The 22,181-nt window shown below is 36.2% G+C and overlaps 2 protein-coding genes across 5 annotated transcripts in view; both read right to left on the reverse strand.

Moving 5' to 3' along the window:
* Positions 1–21,429, reverse strand: part of GOLPH3L (golgi phosphoprotein 3 like) — a 59,093-nt gene extending 37,664 nt beyond the window's left edge. The window contains exons 1-2 of the mRNA XM_043576186.1: positions 21,419–21,429; positions 19,303–19,304 (exon numbers count right to left, since the gene is read on the reverse strand). The gene's annotated coding sequence lies outside the window, so the exon portion shown is untranslated. The remainder of the gene's footprint in view (positions 1–19,302; positions 19,305–21,418) is intronic.
* Positions 347–19,869, reverse strand: HORMAD1 (HORMA domain containing 1). Of its 4 annotated transcripts, none has more exons than XM_043576179.1 (15): positions 19,748–19,869; positions 18,944–19,006; positions 18,105–18,249; positions 16,445–16,508; positions 15,638–15,674; positions 13,153–13,173; positions 12,853–12,879; positions 11,037–11,104; positions 10,372–10,523; positions 8,920–9,179; positions 7,033–7,099; positions 6,873–6,949; positions 6,083–6,166; positions 2,802–2,873; positions 347–999 (listed from the first exon to the last, which is right to left on the reverse strand). In XM_043576179.1, the coding sequence occupies exons 2-15, from the start codon at positions 18,974–18,976 to the stop codon at positions 919–921; spliced, it is 1,188 nt and encodes a 395-aa protein (XP_043432114.1). In that variant the 5' UTR covers positions 18,977–19,006; positions 19,748–19,869; the 3' UTR covers positions 347–918. The 4 variants fall into 4 exon arrangements, with proteins under 4 accessions (XP_043432114.1, XP_043432116.1, XP_043432118.1 ...); XM_043576181.1 differs by lacking the exon at positions 19,748–19,869 and adding an exon at positions 19,604–19,720; XM_043576183.1 differs by lacking the exon at positions 13,153–13,173.
* Positions 21,430–22,181: the final 752 nt, after the last annotated feature.

Genomic DNA, 22,181 nt, shown 5'->3' on the forward strand with positions numbered 1-22,181 from the left:
TAAACAGGAATAGGTACATTTCTACCATAGCATACACCCCTACCTTCTCTATCAGCGCTTGTTACTGGCAAACCCATGGGTAATGTATGTTTTATAATACGGCTGCTGAAAACTGCAAGAAGCAAACAGACCAAGTTTTAAGTCTTCCTTTTCTAAGGCAAAGGAAACGGTCAAAGCTGAAATCAGGTCCCAGGTTTCTCACTAAAAGCACAGTATCTTTCATACGACCACTTAAAGATTCTGGGAAGTGTGCTCAACTCTTGCAAAGTATCATCTACCAAAATGATCATAGAATTAGTGCCTAAACATCTTCTGCTAAATAAAAATTAGAAGCCATGAAAGAGTCTAGATGCTGAACAATATTTTATTTATGTTGCCAAAAATGCCAGACCTTAAAAATCAGTCCTCATTTTTGTCTTCAAGTACAAAAATGTTAAAAAGATAACCAATTTTTAATGGTATGTTATATATTACCATGTTAATACACTCCATTCAGTACTCAAAGTACTGAAGAATACGGTTTTAATGACAGTGACAGTTAAGTGGTATGGTTTTAACGTAAGTAAAAAGCAAATTCCTACAAAAATTTAATAACAAAATAAACGTTATTTGTTTTTAAAATTGACTTAAAAGTTAATATACATTTAAAGGCAGTATCCATCAAAATGGAAGATAGATCAATATTGAACAGATAATGAACAAAATCAATTATGACATTGGTACTTTTGATTTTACGCAAAAGTTCTCTTGGATTGTCTCAGATAATATGATAGTCACCTAAAAATTCATTTTAGTGTACTAACTGCTTAAGACTATATATAATTTTTCACAGGTAGGGCAAATACACATTAAAATAGTAATACAGTGTCCTTTAGTTTAAATGTTGAGAACTTTGCAAACATGAAGAAGAATTAATTTTCATATATGTTCCTTTGGTTCACTAAACTTTCTTCTTTTTGGCACTGACTCTTGACTAGAAGTATCAAAGTGATGAAGGACCTGTCAAAAGAAAACAAGGATACTTTCCAGTTTACATGTTTTTAATTTTAAATTTTTTCACATCTGTGAAGTTTGTTTGTTCCTTCCTTGCCTTCTTTTTAAAAGTATACGTAGTGTAACTATTTCCTACTAAGACAGTATATCTGAGTTGTTTAAAAGTAGGGTAAAGTTGGGGCACCTGGCTGGCTCAGTCCAAGGAGCATGCCGCTCTTGATCTTGGGGTTGTGAGTTCGAGCCCCGCACTGGGTGTAAAGATTTCTTAAAAACAAACAAACAAACAAACAAACAAATAAATAAAGTAGGGTAAATTTTATTACTGATATATTTATATCTTCTGATGGCTGCTGTAAGTACACACTTGTAAAATGTAAGGTCTTCATTAGGGCTGTTGGAGAAATCAGAAAGATCTAACATTATGTCCTCAAAATATTTTGGAGGGATAAGAGGGAAAAAGATTTAATAATGAGCTGCAGAGAGAGAAACATTCTACCTTGGCACCATGTAAGGTTTATTTTTTTTATTATTATTTTTTTAATGTTTATTTATTTTTGAGAGAGACCGAGACAGAGCTTGAGCAGGGGAGGGGCAGAGAGAGAGAGAGGGAGACACAGAATCCAAAGGAGGCTCCAGGCTCTGAGCTGTCAGCACAGAGCCCGACGCGGGGCTCGAACCCACGGACCATGAGATCATGACCTGAGCCCAAGTTGGATGCTCAACCTCCTGAGCCACCCAGGTGCCCCCGCACCATGTAAGGTTTAAATCATGTTTTCTTTTTTTGTATTCCTGGTACTTAGCAGTGCCTGATAGCTATTAGACATTCAATGTATAATCTTGAATGAATAGGAGGACAAATTAGGGAAATTCCTGAAAGTATTCCCTGAGTTACTCAACTTTGATTTTTCTGGAAAACAACAACAACAACAATAACAACAACATCCCACCTCACTAATGATACAAACTGAATGATTTTGAAAAAAAATCAAGGCTTAATACATTGGGAAAAGTCAGACAACTTAATATATTAATGAAGTATCAGGTTATTTCATTCCCTTCTTAAGATATGTAAATTGAAAACACTATTAACTATATTTTTGAGATTACCCCTTTAAAGCAGTCTTATGTATTCAGTTGTCTAATTTTAACCTACTAATAATACTAAAAGTTATAGTTGAAAATACAAATATTTATCTCAGAAATGGCAAACATATGATCTGACTTGGTACACAATAAGGTCCTAAATATGAAACAACTGTTAAAAAATTTAGGTCAGGAAAATTTTTCTTTCCCCTAAGGTACTGAGGGGAGATGCTATATTTTTAGGGAACGAGTTGATTTGGTAACTTATCTTATTTCTACTTCATTTTTGATCTCTAGGAAGCTCAGATCAAATTTCTGGCCCAATTTTAGCTCTACATAAATAAAATGGTTAGCTCTACATAAATAAAATGGCCTAAATATTCTTACATTTTCTCATTCTACAATATTTATTCATATTTAATTTTCTCATTCTATTCATATTTTTCTGGACACACTGATTTTTATTTTATACATTCCTCCAACTATTTCAAATCATTGATGAAATCAGTATATATTTACATGGAAAAAATTAATAAACAACCATAGCACACCTTATTTAAAATCACCTCATTTTTTAGAACCAATTTATACACAAGATTTGGATATCAGTACTCTGAGGTAATATCCAGGAATATTATCATATTTAGCATTTAAAGTTTAATCTATAGTAATGATAGTTTGATACTTGCCATTTTTTTCAACTTATATACTATCATAAAACTTACTGTTTTCCCAGATTTGAGTTGATTTCTCTTCCGATTTTCCTTAGAAGATTTTACTGGTTGATTTCCATTAGCCTCCACAAAGACAGAATAATCATCAATTGGTTATTTCTCAAAGAATAACCAACACTTGAAAAACAAGAGGCAACTAACTATATGCAGTGTTTAAAAAAAGCTTTCCTGAGATATAACTGAGATATAATTCAGATAACATACAGTTCATCTATTTTAAAAAGCATACAGTTCAATAATTTTAATTATATTCAGAGTTGTGCAACCATCATTGCAGTCAATTTTAGAATACTTCATCACTCCAAAAAGAAATGCTGAGGTTTGTTTGTTTGTTCCCTCCTTCCTTCTCTCCTTTCTTTTTAAAATTATACATAGTGTACCTATTTCCGACTAAGATAGGATACCTGGTTTCTTTAAATGTAGAGTATACTAATCACTTCCCTATTCCCCCTTTCTCCCACTAGCTCTGAGACATTCTACTCTGTCTCTATAGAAATTCCTACTCTGGACTTTCATATGAGTAGAATCAAATAATATGTGGACTTTTATCACTGGTTTCTTTCATTTAGCATGTTTTCAAGGTTTATTCAGGTTGAAGCATGTATGGGTACTTCATTCCTTTTTATGGCTGAATAATATTCCATTGCATGGATATACTACATTTTGTTTATCCATTTTGTCTATTGATAGATAGTTTTTTTCCACCTTTGGCTATTGTAAATAATGCTATCTATGCAGTTTTTATTTTATTTTATTAAAAAAATTTTTTTTTCAACGTTTATTTTATTTTTGGGACAGAGAGAGACAGAGCATGAACGGGGGAGGGGCAGAGAGAGAGGGAGACACAGAATGGGAAACAGGCTCCAGGCTCCGAGCCATCAGCCCAGAGCCTGACGCGGGGCTCGAACTCACGGACCGCGAGATCGTGACCTGGCTGAAGTCGGACGCTTAACTGACTGCGCCACCCAGGCGCCCCAATTTTATTTTTATTTGAGAGAGAGAAAGAGAAAGTGTGTGAGCCAGGGAGAGGGACAGGGGGAGAGACCGAATCCTAAGCAGACTCCAGTGCTCAGCATGGAGCCCGATGCAGGGCTCTGTCTCGTGACCCTGGGATCACAACCCAAGCCAAAATCAAGAGTCAACGCTTGGGGCACCTGGGTAGCTCAGTCACTTAAGCATCTGACTTTGGCTCAGGTCATGATCTCACGTTTTGTGGGTTTGAGCCCAGAGCCTGGAGCCTGCTTCGGATTCTGTGTCTCCCTCTCTCTCTCTCTCTCTCTGCCCCTTCTCCTCTCGTGCTCTGTCTCTCAAAAATAAATAAACGTTAAAAAAAAAAAAAAAGTCAATGCTCAACTGACTGAGCCACCCAGGTGCCCCTATCTATGCAGTTTTTAAAATGAATATTGGACGATGACAAATTGTTAGCTGTCATATTACTATTCTCTAAAAGGACATGCTTTTCTTTTCTTTTTTTAAACTTTTTTAACGTTTATTCATTTTTGAGAGACAGAGCATGAGTGGGGGAGGGGCAGAGACAGAGGGGGATACAGAATCCGAAGCAGGCTCCAGGCTCTGAGCTGTCAGCACAGAGCCCAGCGTGGGGCTTGAACTCACAAACCAGGAGATCATGATCTGAGCCGAAGTTGGATGCCCAAACGACTGAGCCACCCAGGCACCCCAGACATGCATATTTTCTGATGTGGGAAGTGTACTTTTCCATATAGCTTCCTTAATGTATATACAATTAAGTATTTTCATTTCTTGCCCTTTTCTAGTAATAATGCAGTCATGATTCTCAAAAGCAGCAATACTTTGGCAGAGAGTTCATATACAAAAACATGAGCAATTTTATTTCTTATTTTATTTTTTTAAAAAATTTATTTTTGAAAAAGAGAGAGAGAGAGAGAGAGAGAGAGAGAGACAGAATCTGAAGCAGACTCTAGGCTCTGAGCTGTCAGCACAGAGCCTGATGCAGGGTTTGAACTCATGAACTGCAGGATCATGACCTGAGCCGAAGTTGGATGTTTAACTGACTGAGCCACCCAGGCGCTCCAACATGGGCAATTTTAGAAGTGAATTTATGCTCCTAAAGTGTCTTAACGTCACATTACAAGGAAATCCTGCCTAATAATTTTTTAACTCTTGCTTTTTTCCCTATATCCTAGTAAAGGATACGCATCTTAAGTAGAAGCTGCTTAGAAGACCATTTTGCTGCTAGGGGTACTAACTTTTGAAACTTTTTATCTTTTGCTTTCATCAGCATATTAGTTTGCATGCTGCCTTCTGCCAGTTTTAACTTCCTACTGAGAATATGGAAAAGGGGGCACCTAGCTGGCTCAGTTGGAAGAGCACGTGATTCTTGATCTTGGGGTCATGAGTTTGAGCCCTGAGTTGGAGAAAGAGATTACTAAAAAAATAAAATAAAAACTTAAAAAAAAAAAAAGAATGTAGAAAAAAGAACACCTAAAAATGGCACTATAATCAATGGTGTGCTGGTAAATGTTTAACAACCAGTTCTCTAGGAGTAACGAATCCTGAGTTGAGGCCTTTGCAGATTTCCATGCTGTGGATATTCTCATCATCTCCACTTTTAAGCTATCAACATGATGTCACTGAAATGAGGAGTTGGGAAGAAATGCCAATATACTGTTAGGGTGTGCTATTTGTTTCCTGAGTTTGGATATAATATTTTATAGAATGGTTTTTCTTCATACCTGAACATTTGAGTAACTTAAAGGTTTAAAATAAAATATAAATCTCCATTTAATAAAAATAGAAAACTAAAATAAAGCAGTGGGTTTTTCCTTAAAAACATGAGATTCATTTTATGCAAAATATGTACAAAACATTAATTTTTATGTCTCATTAACAAGACAATCCATTTACAAGATAGAACATGAGAATATTTTGGCATTCTAGGAAATCTCCTTGGGAGACTGGATGATAGTGTCATTTCTCAAAGCCTTTCCTGAATTCTCCTCTTTCATGCACCTTCAATCAAAGTAACCATTCTTTCCTTTGTGCCTCCATGTAGCCTACTCAGACTGCTACCGTGGCCCTATATCACTGCTCCAGTTACTAAACTTTTAGCTAAGAGTAGGAACAATGTGTTATTCATATTATATCTCCAACACCTAGTAAAAGTACCTGACACATAATAGGCGCTTACTAAATATTGGTCCAATAAAGAAAGGATTAAGAAGCAAAATAAACTCACACGTGGGGAAAAATTACAAGGTCAAAATGGAAAACAAATCTAAAGAGACACTTACCATTTTATTCTGAAAGATTTTTCCACTTCTTGTTTTGCTTTCAGATACATCAAGTTCAGATGTTTTACTGACTAACTGTTCAAACTAGAAAAGAAAATAATTACACAAAATCATATAACATAATAAAAACTTTCCATAATACTAGGCTCTAAAATTCAGTAACAAAATCTAGGGTATTATCTTAATGAAAACCAATAATTTTGAATGGTTCTTACTGTCACAAAAAATGTAAAGGTAAAAATAATGAAACTGACCCTGTCGATCATTCACTGAACTGAAAAAGTCCCAAATGATCATTGGGCACTACACTACTCTTCCAGAAGATAAGAACTTTAGCTCACCCTCATTGGAGAAAGGAGATGTGCAGAGGAAGGTGGACAATACTCAGTCCCATTATTTTCAAGTTCTTTTTATCTAAATGTTATATCAAGATTTTACTGTCTACGGAAAACAAAATTAAACATGTCTTCTCAAGGCAATAAAAATGTATTATATACTCCATTTGTAAGCACAAAAGGTGGTAGAATAATTGCTTAAGATTCTCTCTAGCTGAAATTCTGAGATTCTATGAACAATATTTAGGTTTACTACTAAATAAATCCACAAAAATTCAAAACTTTGCAATATATACTTTTCAAGTTTTGTTAAAAAGCATTCTTGAAACTTAATTTTATCCTAAAAGACCTTGAATATAATAACAAAACCTGAAAAATAACTAGATAACTATATAAGCAAGTCTTTTGGGGGAAAAAAAGCAAGTTAAAAGTGAGATGAATTATCAAATTTATACCTGACAATGAGAAATTGAAAGATCTGGACTTTCCTTAGATCTCATAATTTCATCTTCCTCACAAACTAAACTTGGTTCTGTTAAAAAAAAAAAAAAGGAGTTAAAGTGGTATGAAATAGAATTGAAAGTGAATCAATCTACATTTTCATTAACTTCTTACCTCCAAGTTCAGAAGATCCAGGGTTTTTTTTCTGCTCTTCCATTTTAGTTTCAATGTCAAAATCATCCTACATAATTACATGAATAAAAAAAATGGACACATTTTGAAAAGAAATTAAAACAACTGGGCAAAGTATTTATGAACAAATTTGTTTTATGAAGGTTAAATATAACATAACAGTATAACTACCTTACGTTTACTAGAAATAAAGTCCTATAATTACTATAACAAGGTACAACATTTATCCAAAGTAAAAACTACTACTCTTTTTGGCAGGGTTGCTTTAAGAACAAATATACAACTTTCTCAAAAATACATAATGGCTCTAAGAATCCTTAGTTCTTACTATTGTCGGAGGGCACTGCATTAGACATGTTTACACAAGCATCATTGCTGTATCTCTGGAATTTCTTTTTTTTTTTATATTTTTTTAACGTTTATTCATTTTTGAAAGACAGAGACAGAGCATGAGCGAGGAAGGGGCAGAGACAAAGGGAGACACAGAACCCGAAGCAGGCTCCAGGCTCTGAGCTGTCAGCACAGAGCCCAACGTGGGGTTCGAACTCACGAACTGCGAGATCATGACCTGAGACGAAGTCGGCCGCTCAACTAACTGAGCCACCCAGGCGCCCATATCTCTGGAATTTCTATACATATGTTAGCACACACTGAATATGCCCCAATCCTCTTCAGGAAGTTAGTGAAGAATAGATCAGTCATGGTACGGTAGAAATAGCAACAAGTTTAATGTCTACTTTATAATTATACATTTTTTTGTGACATATGTCAAAGAGCTTTAAATATTTTAAAGAATGCTACATAAATCCCAGCATTATTTGTTTATAAAGCAAGACTGGGATTTAGGTTTTGAGAAGACTTTTTCTTTGACTAAACTGTTTGAAAATTGAATTTTCTATTTGTAAGGATGTGGCAGAGCCTAAATCAGAAAAGTCAGTCTCTATATATAAGTACTAAGATCATAATTTAGAATTAAATGAGATAAAACAAAACAACAAAGATTACATTAAATAACAATCATGTTAATGTGGAAGATTTTCTGGGAGTAAGGTAACAAAAAAAGGCCTTTTTTATATTTCTATTTATACTTCTTATACTTCTAGCATACTTCTATTGAAAACTGAGAATGTACACAGTAAACCTAAGTCTGGTAGGCACTGGAGGATTACAAAGATGAATGACACTTTTCCTGCCTTCTAGGAACTTCCAGCCTGCTTTAGAACAGTGATTTTGCAGGCCCCAAATGAATTCAAGCACAGGTTTAAATGAGCATCTAGTAAGGGTGTTGTAGGAAGGATTCCAACATTAGTTGGGGGATTGGAGTATTTCAGTGGTTTGCAAATTATGCTCCAGACCAAGGGGTTTCCTCAGAGTACACTATGAGGGTAGTTGAAGTGGTGAGTGGCTGGGCCTCCAGGACTTCATTCAGAATAGTTGTTTCTTTTAAACATTTTTTTTAAATGTTTATTTTTGAAGGAGAGGGAGACAGAACATGAGCCGGGAAGGGGCAGAGAGAGGGAGACACAGAATCTGAAGCAGGCTCCAGGCTCTGAGCTGTCAGCTGCAGAGCCCAATGCGGGGCTCGAACTCATAAGCTGTGAGATCACGATCTGAGCAGAAGTTGGACACTTAACTGACTGAACCACCCAGGAGCCCCAGAATAGCTGTGCTTTAAATTTCTGAGAATGTTTGCACCAAGATAAAGAGTTTTAAAATGAAAAGGCTATACCTTTCTTACGGTCCAGATCAACCTTGAGTTTATGATTATAATACAATATTTATACAAATATTAACGAGAACTATTAGTCTTTAGAATTGAGTCAAACATTTGTTACTATGGTACTTTATAACTCTTTAAAAGGTACTGACACTTATATAATGCTCCTGTTCATCTTCTCGATCATCTTTGTCCATGAGAATTTTCTGAAGTGGTGTTTTTAATTGTTTTGGTGATAAAATAGCTGAATCAATATTTTCCATTCGTTCTTTTTCAGTAGTCACTTTTACTTTGAAGGTGTGAAAAGGTGTTGGAACTTCTCCCACATTTAAGTACATAGGCTCCCCTTCAAATATCACTCCTTCACAATCACCATCCTTAAAACCGGGAGGTTGGTAATCTGGGGGTGTAACTGCAAAAAGTATAAACTATGAAGTTCATGAAACTGAAGAGAACATAATATAATAATAATAACATACAAAGATTGAAAACATTTCAAATAGTATAGAAAGGCAACCTTTTTTCTTCTTCACTTGACTGGCTGTATGACTTTGAATAAATTATTTATCATCCCTGATTTGGTTTTCTCACCTATGAAATGCGGAAAATAATAGTATCTACCCCATAGGGTAATTGTGGGTATTAGATGAATTAAAGTATATAAACTACTCAGACTAAAACTGGCACATTCTAAGTATCCAATAAATGTTAGTTGTTATTACTATTGTTGCTTTATGTTCTTCTATATATATTTCATATATGTATATATCCTTAACAAAACACAAATAAGATCATACTGTTCTATACCTAGGTGTTTTTAACCTTTCTTTTTAATCCATTTGTATTATTTCTTGGATAAATTAACTTAATCAGCACATTTTTTTTAAGCTTATTATTTATTTTGAGAGAGACAGTGTGAGTGGGGAAGGGGCAGAGAGGGAGAGACAGAATCCCAAGCAGGCCCCAAGCTGTCAGCCCAGAGCCCAGTGCAGGGCTTGAACTCACAAAACCACAAGATCATGACCTGGCCCAAAAGCAAGAGTCAGATGCTTGGCTGACTGAGCCACCCAGGTGCCCTAGCACATTCTCTATAATAGCTTGCATGGTATCCTTATAAACATATAACCTTGCATGTTTGTGTTAAATATATTCCCAAGACACTTTTCTAGCTATAGAATTTCTGGATTAAAGAGAATGTGCATCTAAAATTCTGATACTGCCAAAATGTCCTCTAAAAATCTTGCACCTACATACATTCCCTTGAGAATTTATAAAAGTGCCTACTTTTCCCTCACACCCTTGCCAAGAAATGGTTTACAAGTTTTACTGCTCTGGTAAGTGAAAAGTAGCATCTCACTGTTTTATTTCTTTAATTATGAGTGAGGTTGTACCTCATATGGGTATGTTCATATCGCTGGAGAAGCTTATATACATTTGAAAGTCTATTTTTTCTAATCTTTCTTTTTCAAATACTTATATTAAATGAAAATTTTATAATTTCAAAAAATATATTACAATTTAGGTCTTAAAATCAGTTAGGATGGAAACCAATTGTTTCAATACTAAAACATACAGGTAACAAGAGGACGTGTTACAAATAGTACCTTCATCGTAGTAAAAAAGTTTCATAGTCAAACAAACATCATTAGGTAAAGGTCCCAGATTTTGCATTAGAATATAAATCTTGCGAATGAGGAGAATACTTGCTTTCTTGGTGTCAGCAGATGACATGTTGGAATCGTTGCTTTGGTTTTTACTACAAGAGAATCACACATTAATTTCTTTTATGGCATGTATGGCTTCTAGTAACTTCATATTTTACTATTTGAGATTCTTATTCCTATTATAGCATTAAGTTTTTAAGTTGAAAGTTACCATAAACGTGTTTTAATGTCACTATTATGAAAGATTTAATATCATCAATATTATTATTAATAACAGTATAAACTAATAATTTTATTTAATATGCATTTTATATAAGATGTTTAAAGGAAACAAGTGATGGATTTTAATTACATTTCTAATCACTCAAGCATACAACAGCTTTCCTGCCCTTTGGTTCTGTTTCATAATTAAAATAGTATATAATAAGCCACAGAATTTGGGCTTGCAGCTACTCAAAGGATGTTTTTACAGCCACTCCTGGATGGTTAATTGGGGGTGTTTGAGACATTTCAGAAGTACTTCAGTACTTCTGAAGTTTAGCAATATAGTATTAATATGAATAAGTGGTAATCCGTAATACGAAAAGAAAACTATAAAACCATACCTTATGAAGTCCATGACTGGTCCATTATTACTGTACTTGAACTTAAATTGGTAACATTCTGAAATTGTCTTAAATAGAAAACATTGCAGTTATGTATCTGATTTACAGTACTGGCAGCCAAGTAGCTATATACAGCTTTTCTATGACTCTTCATGCTGATTTAGTAATTTTTCTGCCATGTTTTAACCCTTATTGGTCCACTGAAATCTTCAAATCCTAATAATTCCCTTGGTTTGGGATTTGGTGCTTCAGTCTTGGAGAGATGGTTATTCCCCTACTAATTGCAATGGATATCATATATATCAGAAAGGAACTCCTTAGCAGATAGGTGAGAGGGGCAGCATTATCTCTAATTCTAGCAGAATGGCTCAAGCACAGGGCTTAAATCCTTGCTATACTGTGACTAAGAGCAAGTCATTTAAACCTAAGTTTCAGTTTCCCCAACTAATAAAAGGGGTTGAAAATAGTACCTATCTCATTGGTGGTTATGAATATTTGACAAACAGGATAATTTATACAGAGCACTTAATAAACTGCCTGGCATGCCAACATTCAATAAATATTAGTGAATCAACAAAGTTGTTCTTTTACTGAAAGTAAAAAATGTTCAACTATATAAAACATCTGAAACTAAATGAATATTTTCTGAGCAGTTAGTTTCCGAACAATCAACTAATTCACAACATTTGCTTACATGATTTTTGTCACCATGGACATATATTAAGCATTAACTGCAGGCATGAGTATCAAAGAAAAGACACTGCCAGCCCTCTCGAAGCTTTTTTTTTTTTTTTTTAATTGCTTTCTTTCTATTTCAGTGCTCACATAGGAATGGGGATCAGCTCTTTTTAAAAACAGCTGCTTCTCCATGACTGAATGGAACACTACAACAGCTACTGTGCAATGGTTAAGCACCAAGGTCATGAACTGGACTTCTTAGGTCCAAATTCTTGTTCTGCCACTGTGACCTCTGGCAAGAAACCTTGTATCTAGGTTTCCTTATCTAGAGTGGAGATGATAATGGTAGTTACCTCATGAAGGTTATGATGAATAAATGAGATAATGCATATAAAGCTTCAAGGAACAGAGCCTAATAATAGTAGGCACTCAACAGATCTTTCCCCTTTGTTTCTTGTTTGGTTTTCCCTGTCATTTCTTGTAATACCTTCTTTAATTGTCAGATGAAAAGGTGGATGTGACTGAATTGGGATGAATATCCAAAGTGCAAGTGTTAAGTATCTTATTTTTGTCAAACTCAACCTCTTTCAAAATTCCATAAAAAGGGGGGCGCCTGGGTGGCGCAGTCGGTTAAGTGGCCGACTTCAGCTCAGGTCACGATCTCGCGGTCCATGAGTTCGAGCCCCGCGTCAGGCTCTGGGCTGATGGCTCAGAGCCTGGAGCCTGTTTCCGATTCTGTGTCTCCCTCTCTCTCTGGCCCTCCCCCGTTCATGCTCTGTCTCTCTGTCCCAAAAATAAATAAACGTTAAAAAAAAAAATTAAAAAAAAATTCCATAAAAAGAATATTATATTGAAGCAGAAATCAGGAGTTTTAGGTTATTTCTATTGGTTTTTGGCTTAGTGGCCAAGGGTCAGTCACACAGCCTCTTTGCTAGTAAGTGTATTAATCTGTTTAAAGATAACAATACAAGCCTTGTCTTACCTCAAAAGGCCTTTACGAGGTTCAAATGGTTCAAATGTGAAAATATATGTGAAAGTGTATTGATTAAAGCACAAGTAAAAGCATAGGATATTATTATAATTTTATGTTATTTTTAGATTTTAAAGATATAATGTTTACTAACCTAAGTACACCTACCTGAGGGTCTTCTGGATTGGTGTATACCTATTTAAAAATAATTTATAATTGAGTTATTTATATAAGGCTAAGTATTCAAGAAGAACTAAATTGGATATTTGGATGAAACTATTAAATGGATTCAGCAAAACAAAATACAAAATAACCTCCCAAAATATTAATTTGTTACTTTCCCCCCCACTGAATAGATCATTTACTTGAATAAAGTGACATAATCAATTGTTGGTTTTAGTGTTATTTAAATAAGCAAGGCCAAATTTGACGTCTTTAAAAAAGAACATACAATTTAAAAATACTTACAGCTAGAACAACCATCCTTAGCTGAAATATAACAAAGAACAAAAATCTTACTTTTACTCCATAAAATATTTTTTCATGATGAATCATAAGAATTCTTCGCCTTATTTCAACATTTATTCCTAGTAAGAAATAACCTTGCAGAAAATATGATGTATATAAAGCAATACATTATGTATCTTTCTCTAGTCCCCCAAATATCTCTCTTTCTTTTATTTTTGAGAAACCTGTGCACACACAAGCTGGGGGAGGGGCAGAGGGAGAGAGAGAATTTTAAGCAGGTTCCATGCCCAGATCTGAGCCAATGTGGGCCTCAATCTCACAACTGTGATATCGTGACCTGAGCTGAAATCAAGAGTTCAACGCTTAACTGACTGAGCCACCCAGGCACCCCCAAATAGATATTTCTAGTTGACTTACTAAAGGTTGAAATTCATGTCACTGACTTAAGCAAACGTGGGTATTTCTGCCAGTTACAAGGAAAATATATATTATGAAAGAACACATTAAACCTTACCAATGTTAGAACTAATTTTGAAAAGAGAAAAGTAGAGTTCAGGACTCTGTTCATTTAATAAAGGGAAGAAGCTTTGGAAACCAGAGGAATAGAGAATCATAGGAAATCACCCACTAAAGTAATTGGACAAAAATCTAAGAGTCATCCTTGATTTGGATCTTTTCCTTATACTCCACAACCAATCTATCAACAAGTCGAATCAGTTCTACTGCCAAATATATCCTGAATCTTTTCATTTATTTCCTTCTCTGCCTCTTGGTCTAAGCCACAGTGATTTTTCACCAGTACTGCATTAACGGACTAAGCAACACTCTCCTTGATTCCCATCTTATTCTCCTTCCACAGTATATTGTCTTGAAAGTAGCCACAGTGATTTTTAATTTAAAATGTAAATTAAATGATGTTACATTTCTACTCAAAACCTTCAAATGGCACCTAAAATATAATTCAAACCCCTCACCTACATAGTCCTGAAAGCTCTGGCCCTGCCTGTCTCTCCAGGCTCCTCTAAACGACTCCTCCTCCCCCACTGCTCATTGCATTCCATTCACACTCGATTTCTTTTTGTTCCTTGAACTCTCTAAACTTCCCTCAACTCTTTGTATTTGCTCTTCTGCCAGGAATATTCTCTCCCAAAGTCAACGCCTGGCTGGTTTCTTCTCAGTCAATTCTCAGCTTAAATGGCACCTCAGAGAAGCTCCTATCCTATCGAAAGTTACCCCACCTCTCCACCTGCAACACACTTTTTCTAAATATTTTATTGGCATTTAGCACAATTGGAAATTATCTGATTTACTTGTTTTATTGACTGTTTTCCCACTATAGAAAGGGCTCTCTTTGTTTCGCTGACCACTGTTAGTTCACCCAGCTCCTACCTGGAGTATGTGCCATAGCAGGCACTTAATATTTAATGAGTATTAAATACTTAATGCCTTAATAAGGGAGGTTAGTGACCATGGATAAAATTATATCTTTTTTACATTTTGTTTAGAGATGGACTTCTTTATATATGCTAATATAAACATAAGTATACAAAAAGGCTTATAATCTACAGTAAACCCTTATTAATCGAAATTTCACCTATTTATGATTTGTGACAATTAAAAAAAAATTTTTTTTAACATTTATTTATTTTTGAGACAGAGAGAGACAGAGCATGAACGGGGGAGGGTCAGAGAGAGGGAGACACAGAATCCGAAACAGGCTCCAGGCTCTGAGCTGTCAGCACAGAGCCCGACGCGGGGCTCCAACTCACGGACCTCGAGATCGTGACCTGAGCCAAAGTCGGCTGCTCAACCGACTGAGCCACCCAGGCGCCCCTGATTTGTGACAATTTAACCTAGACTACACAGAAATTTATTTTTGAATTCTTATGAAGAAACAATTTATTAAATTATTAGTATAAACATGGGACGCCTGGGTGGCTCAGTGGGTTAAGCGTCCGACTTCGGCTCAAGTCATGATCTCGTGGTCAGTGAGTTCAAGCCCCGAGTCGGGCTCTGTGCTGATAGCTCAGAGCCTGGAGCCTGTTTCAGATTCTGTGTCTCCCTCTCTCTCTGACCCTCCCCCGTTCATGCTCTGTCTCTCCCTGTCTCAAAAATAAATAAACGTTAAAAAAATTAAAAAAAATTATTAGTATAAACAAAATTGTAGAAGGCATGTGAAACTAATAAACTATTTTAAAAGAGTTTTTTTTTAATTCATTAAGTTTTTGTAAGTTAATAAGTGTTATTATTAACACAACCAAGTGTTAACTAAAACTGGCTTGGCAAAATTTGTTAAGCATTAATTCTGTCGGCTTCAAATTGAGTTGAATATTAGTCTTTAAAATATTCAAATGTTCAAACTTTTCAGTAATTTGGGCTGGCCTATGCCCAAATTAGTTTAAATTAATGTTCTACTTTGTGGCTATTGCTGTTACATTTATAGAGTATAAGCTGTAGAAAAAAAGACAATGAGATACTGACTTACGTATTTTTTTTGTAAAGCATCATAGCATCCTAGCATCCTAAAAAATAATGAAATATTCATTTTTAGACCGAATGCTTTTCCAGAAAATAATTCTTTTAATAAGTCTCCATATTATCTCATTACTAAATAATACAAAATTTTCTTATTAAAGCTCCCTTCTTGGGGCATCTGGCTGGCTCAGTTTGTGGAGCATCCAGCTCTTGATCTCAGGGTTGTGAGTTCAAATCCCACATTTGGCAAGGAACTTACTTAAAAAAAAAAGCTCCCTTTTTTTAAGATTTTATTTTATTTTTTAAGTTTATTTATTCACTGTGTGTGTGTGTGTGTGTGTGTGTGAGAGAGAGAGAGAGAGAGAGAGAGGTGAGGAGGGGCAGACAGAGGGAGAGAGAGAATCCCAACTAGGCCCTGCGCTGTCAGCACAGAGCCTGATGGAGAGCTAGAATTCATGAACCGTGAGATCATGAACTGAGCTGAAACCAAGAATCAAACGCCCAACCGACTGAGACACTCGGGCACCCCTAGAATTTTATTTTTTTAAAGTAATCTCTACACCCAATGTATGGCTCAAATTTACAACCCCAAGATCAAAAGTCAAATGTTCTACCTATTGAGCCAGAATTTTAATTTCTTTAAAATTAAAGAAAAAATTTAATGCAAAGATCCAAAGACCTGCAAAAATGGTATCTAGTGTTAAAGGGGGAGTTACTAAAATTGGGTTAAACAATGAAAGGTATCCAAGGTACAAAAAAAAAAAAATGTGATTTAAGAGAAAAATAATTTCATATCATTAGGTAATCTTTTACTTACCACTTCACTAACTGTGTAGATCCTGGACAGTTTTTATCTTCTCTCAGAATTTTCACACAAAGATCTAAACACCAAAATGATATAAATATAGAACTACTCAAGATTAGTAAGCAAGTAGAAATTTTATTTTATTTTATTTTTTTAAGTAGGTTTCAGGCCCACGGCGGAGCCCAACGCAGGTCCTGAACTCATGACCCCGAGATCAAGACTTGAGCTGAGATCAAGAGTCAGATGCTTAACCAACTGAGCCACCCAGGCACCCCAAGCACCTAGAAATTTAAGTGAAATTATTTTCGTCAGCTGTGTATTAGATATATATTATGTAATGGCAATGAACTTCCAGATGATTGGTATTAACATAATTTAAAAGAAGAAAGGTCTTATGGAAATAAATAATCTTTTTATCCTTGTTATAAAATGGCATCAAAATGATTAGGATACATGTGATGGGCAAAAAAAATGTAATTTTTAAAAGCTATAGAATACTTAAAAGTTAGATATAATGCTTTCACACCATCATTATCCAAGAGTTTTAGAGTATTTGCATGGGCCCGTATCCCAATTAAATTCTTGTAAAAGGCCAAGAAGTTAACTGGCTGTGAGAGATAGAGACCTGCAAGGAAGCAACAGGTAATACAATGGTAAGGACTAAGATCTCTGTCTCTGTCTCAGGTTCCTTATCTGAAAAATAGGAGTAATAGCTAACTCACAGGCCTGTAATATGAATTAACAAGCTGTAATACATAACATAGTGCTTAACATATTGCCCACCATATAGTTGGCACACAAAATTAGGTACACACTATGTGCTGGGTAATGAATTATTACTGTAGTATAAATAGGCTGTATTATTTTTACTTCCCAAAATAACACAAGAATATATACTACTACTATACAAAGCAATAAATAATAGAATGTTTTTACCTACCAACTTCATCATTAAAGAGTAATGTCAGGTGAAATTAAACTTGAGAAACTAAGGAAAAATTTTAGGATTAAGTGCTTCCAAAGGTATTGAATATACTTTTTAAAAACTACTTAGTCCACATAAAAATGTGTACATGAATGTGGCATTATTTATAATGGCCAAAAAAGTGTAAACAACTGAAACAAACATTCATCAATGTTTGCTTATCAATATAAACATTCTATATAATAGAATATTAGTCAACAATAAAAGAGAATGAAAGACTGATTCATGTCACCATACGGATGAATCTTGAAAACATAAGTGAAATAAGCTGGTCACAAAGGACCACATATTATATGATTCCATTTATGGGGAATGTCCAGAATAGGTAAATCCATAGAGACAGAAAGCAGACTGGTGGAATCCGAGGACTGGGGAGGTTGGGGGAAGGGGAGAATGACTTAGTGAGTATGGAGTTTCCTTTTGGGGTGATGAAATGTTCTAAAATTGGCTATGGTAGTGGTTGCACACCAATCTGAATATACTAAAAATCATTCAGTTGTGCACTTTAAGTGAGTGAATTGTCAGGTATGTGAATTTCATCTCACTAAAGCTATTATTAAAAAAAGATCTCTAGGCAAAAATTTATACAGTCTTAAAGCAAGCCAAAATAAAAACAACATGTTTAAAGCAGGTTTTAAAATCAACATGAACAAAGTTGAAAGAAACAAAAAATAAACATTACATTACCATCTAGATATCTTGTTCCATAAGCACATTCTGGAAATATTCCTCTCAAATAGGTGATGCAGGATACTGAAACTGCTAGGAGCCTCTTCACTAACACTAAAGACTGCTGCTCTGTTGATATCTTACTGGGAAATACCAATGCACTCTAAATTTCAGGAAAATTAAAACATTTTATTTAGATTTATTAAAAATAACATCCTCCTAAACTTCAGGTAGATCTAACTTTGCGTCAGCATGGTACTTTCCCAAAGAATTTCTAACCATAGTGGTGAACCATGGTACTTTCCCATAGAATTTCTAACCCAGAAAGTCAGGGTGGCTTCTAAGAGGCGAAAGTGATTTCAGGGAAGCAGCCTAAAGGTAAAATGCAAAAAGTGCTTAAAAATCCTCTTAACATTCTCTTGCAGGTTAACAGTCTGTAAGTGCATAATACATGATAGATTGTAGTAACTCTTTAGTTACTAACTAGATTTGACACACATAACCCTGTAACACAAGAACATTGCAAAGATGAGAATTTTATCTTTGTGAGGCATGCACATTCATTTCCTTGGACTAGACTGCTATGAATGATAATTTCATCAAAGCCACAGAATAGCATTCATTAACACCTAGTGTAAATTGGATACGAACCAGTGATTTAATGCAATGCATCAAACATCCAACACAATTCTCCATGGATTCTAAATATTAGTTTAGCAAATACCTTCCTTTCTTAAAACATGGAGTTTCCTGATCTCATTAAACCCTTCAAACAGTTGGCTCTAACTTTTATAAAAGACTCCAGGAAACAATAAGATTAGCTACATTAAAATATTTTTAAATACAAGAAATCATACCATGGAAGTCCTCTGTAATTGCGCAGTGGCCATCTTCTGGGAAAGTCTTTTCCTTAATTCAACCTTGTGACAGAAACGTGAGCTTTAACTTCAGATCTTTTTTGTATCGCTAATATTCTAGTTGGCTACATGTAAAGTCAGAAAGAACTTTAAGTGAATAAAAATAAATTTTATGTGATCAATTTCATGTAGATAATGTTTACATAAAGAAATCAATCACAGTATTCGAGTACTGACTACATTGCACAGTTAGGTAGGTATGAAAACGGCCCCTGCCAGACTCTTTAAAATAATCTCAGAAGTTTTATTTGTTTGTTTGTTTTGTTTTGTTTTTGTTTTTTACATTTATAGTTTCAAACGACTGATTCAAGTCAGGTTCTTTTACTGAACTTCATTCAGCCCAGCTCTGGGTATAAAAACATATTGTCCTACTCTGCGGAACCACCCCAAAAAGCGGAATGGAAAATATTCCAGATCTTTCTTGGCTGATTCTGATTTCTCAATTACAACTGGTATTTTCACGTAAGTTTCATTTGGGGGTTCCAGTTTCCCTTGTCTTAAGCAGACAATTCCACTGGAAGAGGTCCCAGAGGACACGCTTTACTGTCATTGACTCTGAAGAAGCCCGGACTAGACACTGGAGTTAACCTAATCTCGAACCTCTCGTGAAAAAGAAGCAGGCTCACGTTTCCCCCCGTTTCACCATTAAGACTTTAAGAAGCTTAAGAGTAGTTGTGAAGCGACAGAAAAAGAGCTTGAAACGCAGAAGACACAAACAAACAGGAAAGAAAACAAATACATTACGTAAGGTCTGAGGGGCGCCAGCCGCTGGGAAACCTGGCACCGTGCGGCGCGCGCTTTGCCTGACGCGCAGGCGCCTTCCTTCAACGGTTGCCCGCGGAGGCGCTACAAGACCGTGTGATTCCCCTCACCGTCGCTTTCCCGCCAAGAGCCGCGCAAGGCGCGCTGGGAACCCCAACCGGCTGAAGAGCTCGTCTCAGCCAGAGAAAGGCCCGATTGCCAGCAGGGTAACGTTAAGTAATGGCGTGTGCCAAGCTTCCCGAAATAACAAAGCTTTCCTACGGTGACCCAAGTGTTCTCGCCCGTCATTTAATGAATCCTGCTAATTTCCGATCGGTTTCGAACTTTTGCTTTTGTTATTCGATCTACCACATATGTATTGCACTCCCACCTTAGTCTCCTGTGTCTTCAGGAAGCCAGTTGCTCTGGCAGTGGCCTACTTAGTTATTTCCGCTGCGCTGTCGGTGGGGACAGTGCATAGCTACTAATGTAGTTAATGTCGCATTTACAAACACGATCAGAGCTGGTAGGTAGGTGGACATTGTCGAAGAGTACAAATTGTTTACTAATTGTTATATATCCAAATAAATTGTGTTATCGGTATAAACATTTCATAATTATTCATTAACTTAGATGTGTCTGTATGAAAAGATGAAAAGATTTGCCCAAAGTCAGCTAGAGGAATGAAGTCTAGAATCTTGTTTTCAATGAAAAATATTCAGTATCTAGGGAACCTGGGTGGCCCGGTCCGAGAGCATTCCACTCTTGATCGCCGCTCAGAGCTTGATCTCAAGATCATGAGTGCAAGCTCCCCGTTGGCCCCACGCAAATTCAATATTCAAATCCCCTGGTTTAATAATTATTTTGCTTTATAGTTCTCTCACAGGTCAAGTTTACAAATGGCTTTCAAAATTCACTTCTTTCTCCTACTTTGCTTATTCTAAGAGCCTTGTGAAGAAGACATAAGTATTACTCCTATTTTACTTATTTTTTTAAAAAGTTTATTCATTTTGAGACAGAGGGGGAGAGAGAGACAAAGCGACTGAGCATGAGCGGGGGAGGGGCAGAGAGAGAGAGAGAGAGAGAGCGCCAGACAGACCCACAGACAGAATCCAAAGCAGACTCCTCACCACACTGTCGGTGCAGAGCTGGACATGAGTCTAACTCAGGAACCCTGAGATCATGGCCTACTCCAGGATCAACAGTCAGATGCTTAACTGACTGAGCCACCCAGGTGCCCCTGTTACACCTATTTTATTTTATTATTATTTTTTCAACGTTTATTTATTTTTTTTGGGACAGAGAGAGACAGAGCATGAACGGGGGAGGGGCAGAGAGAGAGGGAGACACAGAATCAGAAACAGGCTCCAGGCTCTGAGTCATCAGCCCAGAGCCTGACGCGGGGCTCGAACTCACGGACCGTGAGATCGTGACCTGGTTGAAGTCGGACGCTTAACCGACTGCGCCACCCAGGCGCCCCTACACCTATTTTAGAGATGAGAAAACTGATCCAGGTAAATTTGGTTTCCTGAAACTGCAACTAATTTTAGCCTTGGCAGAGGGGGAGCCATGACACCACCTAATGATGACACATTAGGTTTATGATATGGTGCTTCATGTTAAATTTACATTAAAAAAATGTTTTTAATATTTGTTTTTGAGAGACGGAGAGACAGAGCACAAGTGGGGGAGGGGCAGAGAGAGAGAGAGAGAGAGAGAGAGAGAGAGAGAATCCAAAGCAGACTCCAGGCTCTGAGCTGTCAGCACAGAGCCTGACGCGGGCTTGAACTCATGAACTGTGAGATCATGACCTGAGCCAAAGTTGAATGCTTAACAGAATAAGCCACCCAGGTGCCCCTAAATTTACTTCTGAGTTATTAACAACTATAGAAAAGAAATATGAAAAAGTATATTTACTTTTAATCAATTATTTTAATCAGGTAATTTACTTTTAATCAAGAGTCGGACTCATCCTGAGTCACAGAATCAGAATAATGCTGTAGGGGAGGAATAATTTCTCTTTCCCTTCTTAGGGTCTCTGGTTGGGCCTATGAATTTCACTGACAGAAGACAGATTAACAGGAGAAAACGTGCATGTTTTAATTACATCTTTTTTACACATATCTGGGAGTCTTCACATGAAAAGTAAAGACCTAAAGAATCAAGTTGAATGCTTGTATTCTGAATTGGACAAAGAATACTAAATTGTGCAAATGTGATTAGGCAAAGAGGCTTTGGCTGGAGCCATTAAATGAGTGACGTGATATGGGGTTAGGTTAACAAGGTTTGTTTGTACAGGTTGATCTTGGCCTTGACCTCGTGTCCTTGGTGGCAAGAATTTCTCTTTCCTTCTGATATAGGGAGGATATCTTTCACGAGGGAATTTTCTCTCCTGCTTTTAAGAAAAAGAAGGAAAATCAGAATGTCCTGCTTGCAG

The sequence above is a fragment of the Prionailurus bengalensis genome, chromosome C1 (assembly GCF_016509475.1).
Source record: "Prionailurus bengalensis isolate Pbe53 chromosome C1, Fcat_Pben_1.1_paternal_pri, whole genome shotgun sequence".
NCBI lineage: Eukaryota > Metazoa > Chordata > Mammalia > Carnivora > Felidae > Prionailurus > Prionailurus bengalensis.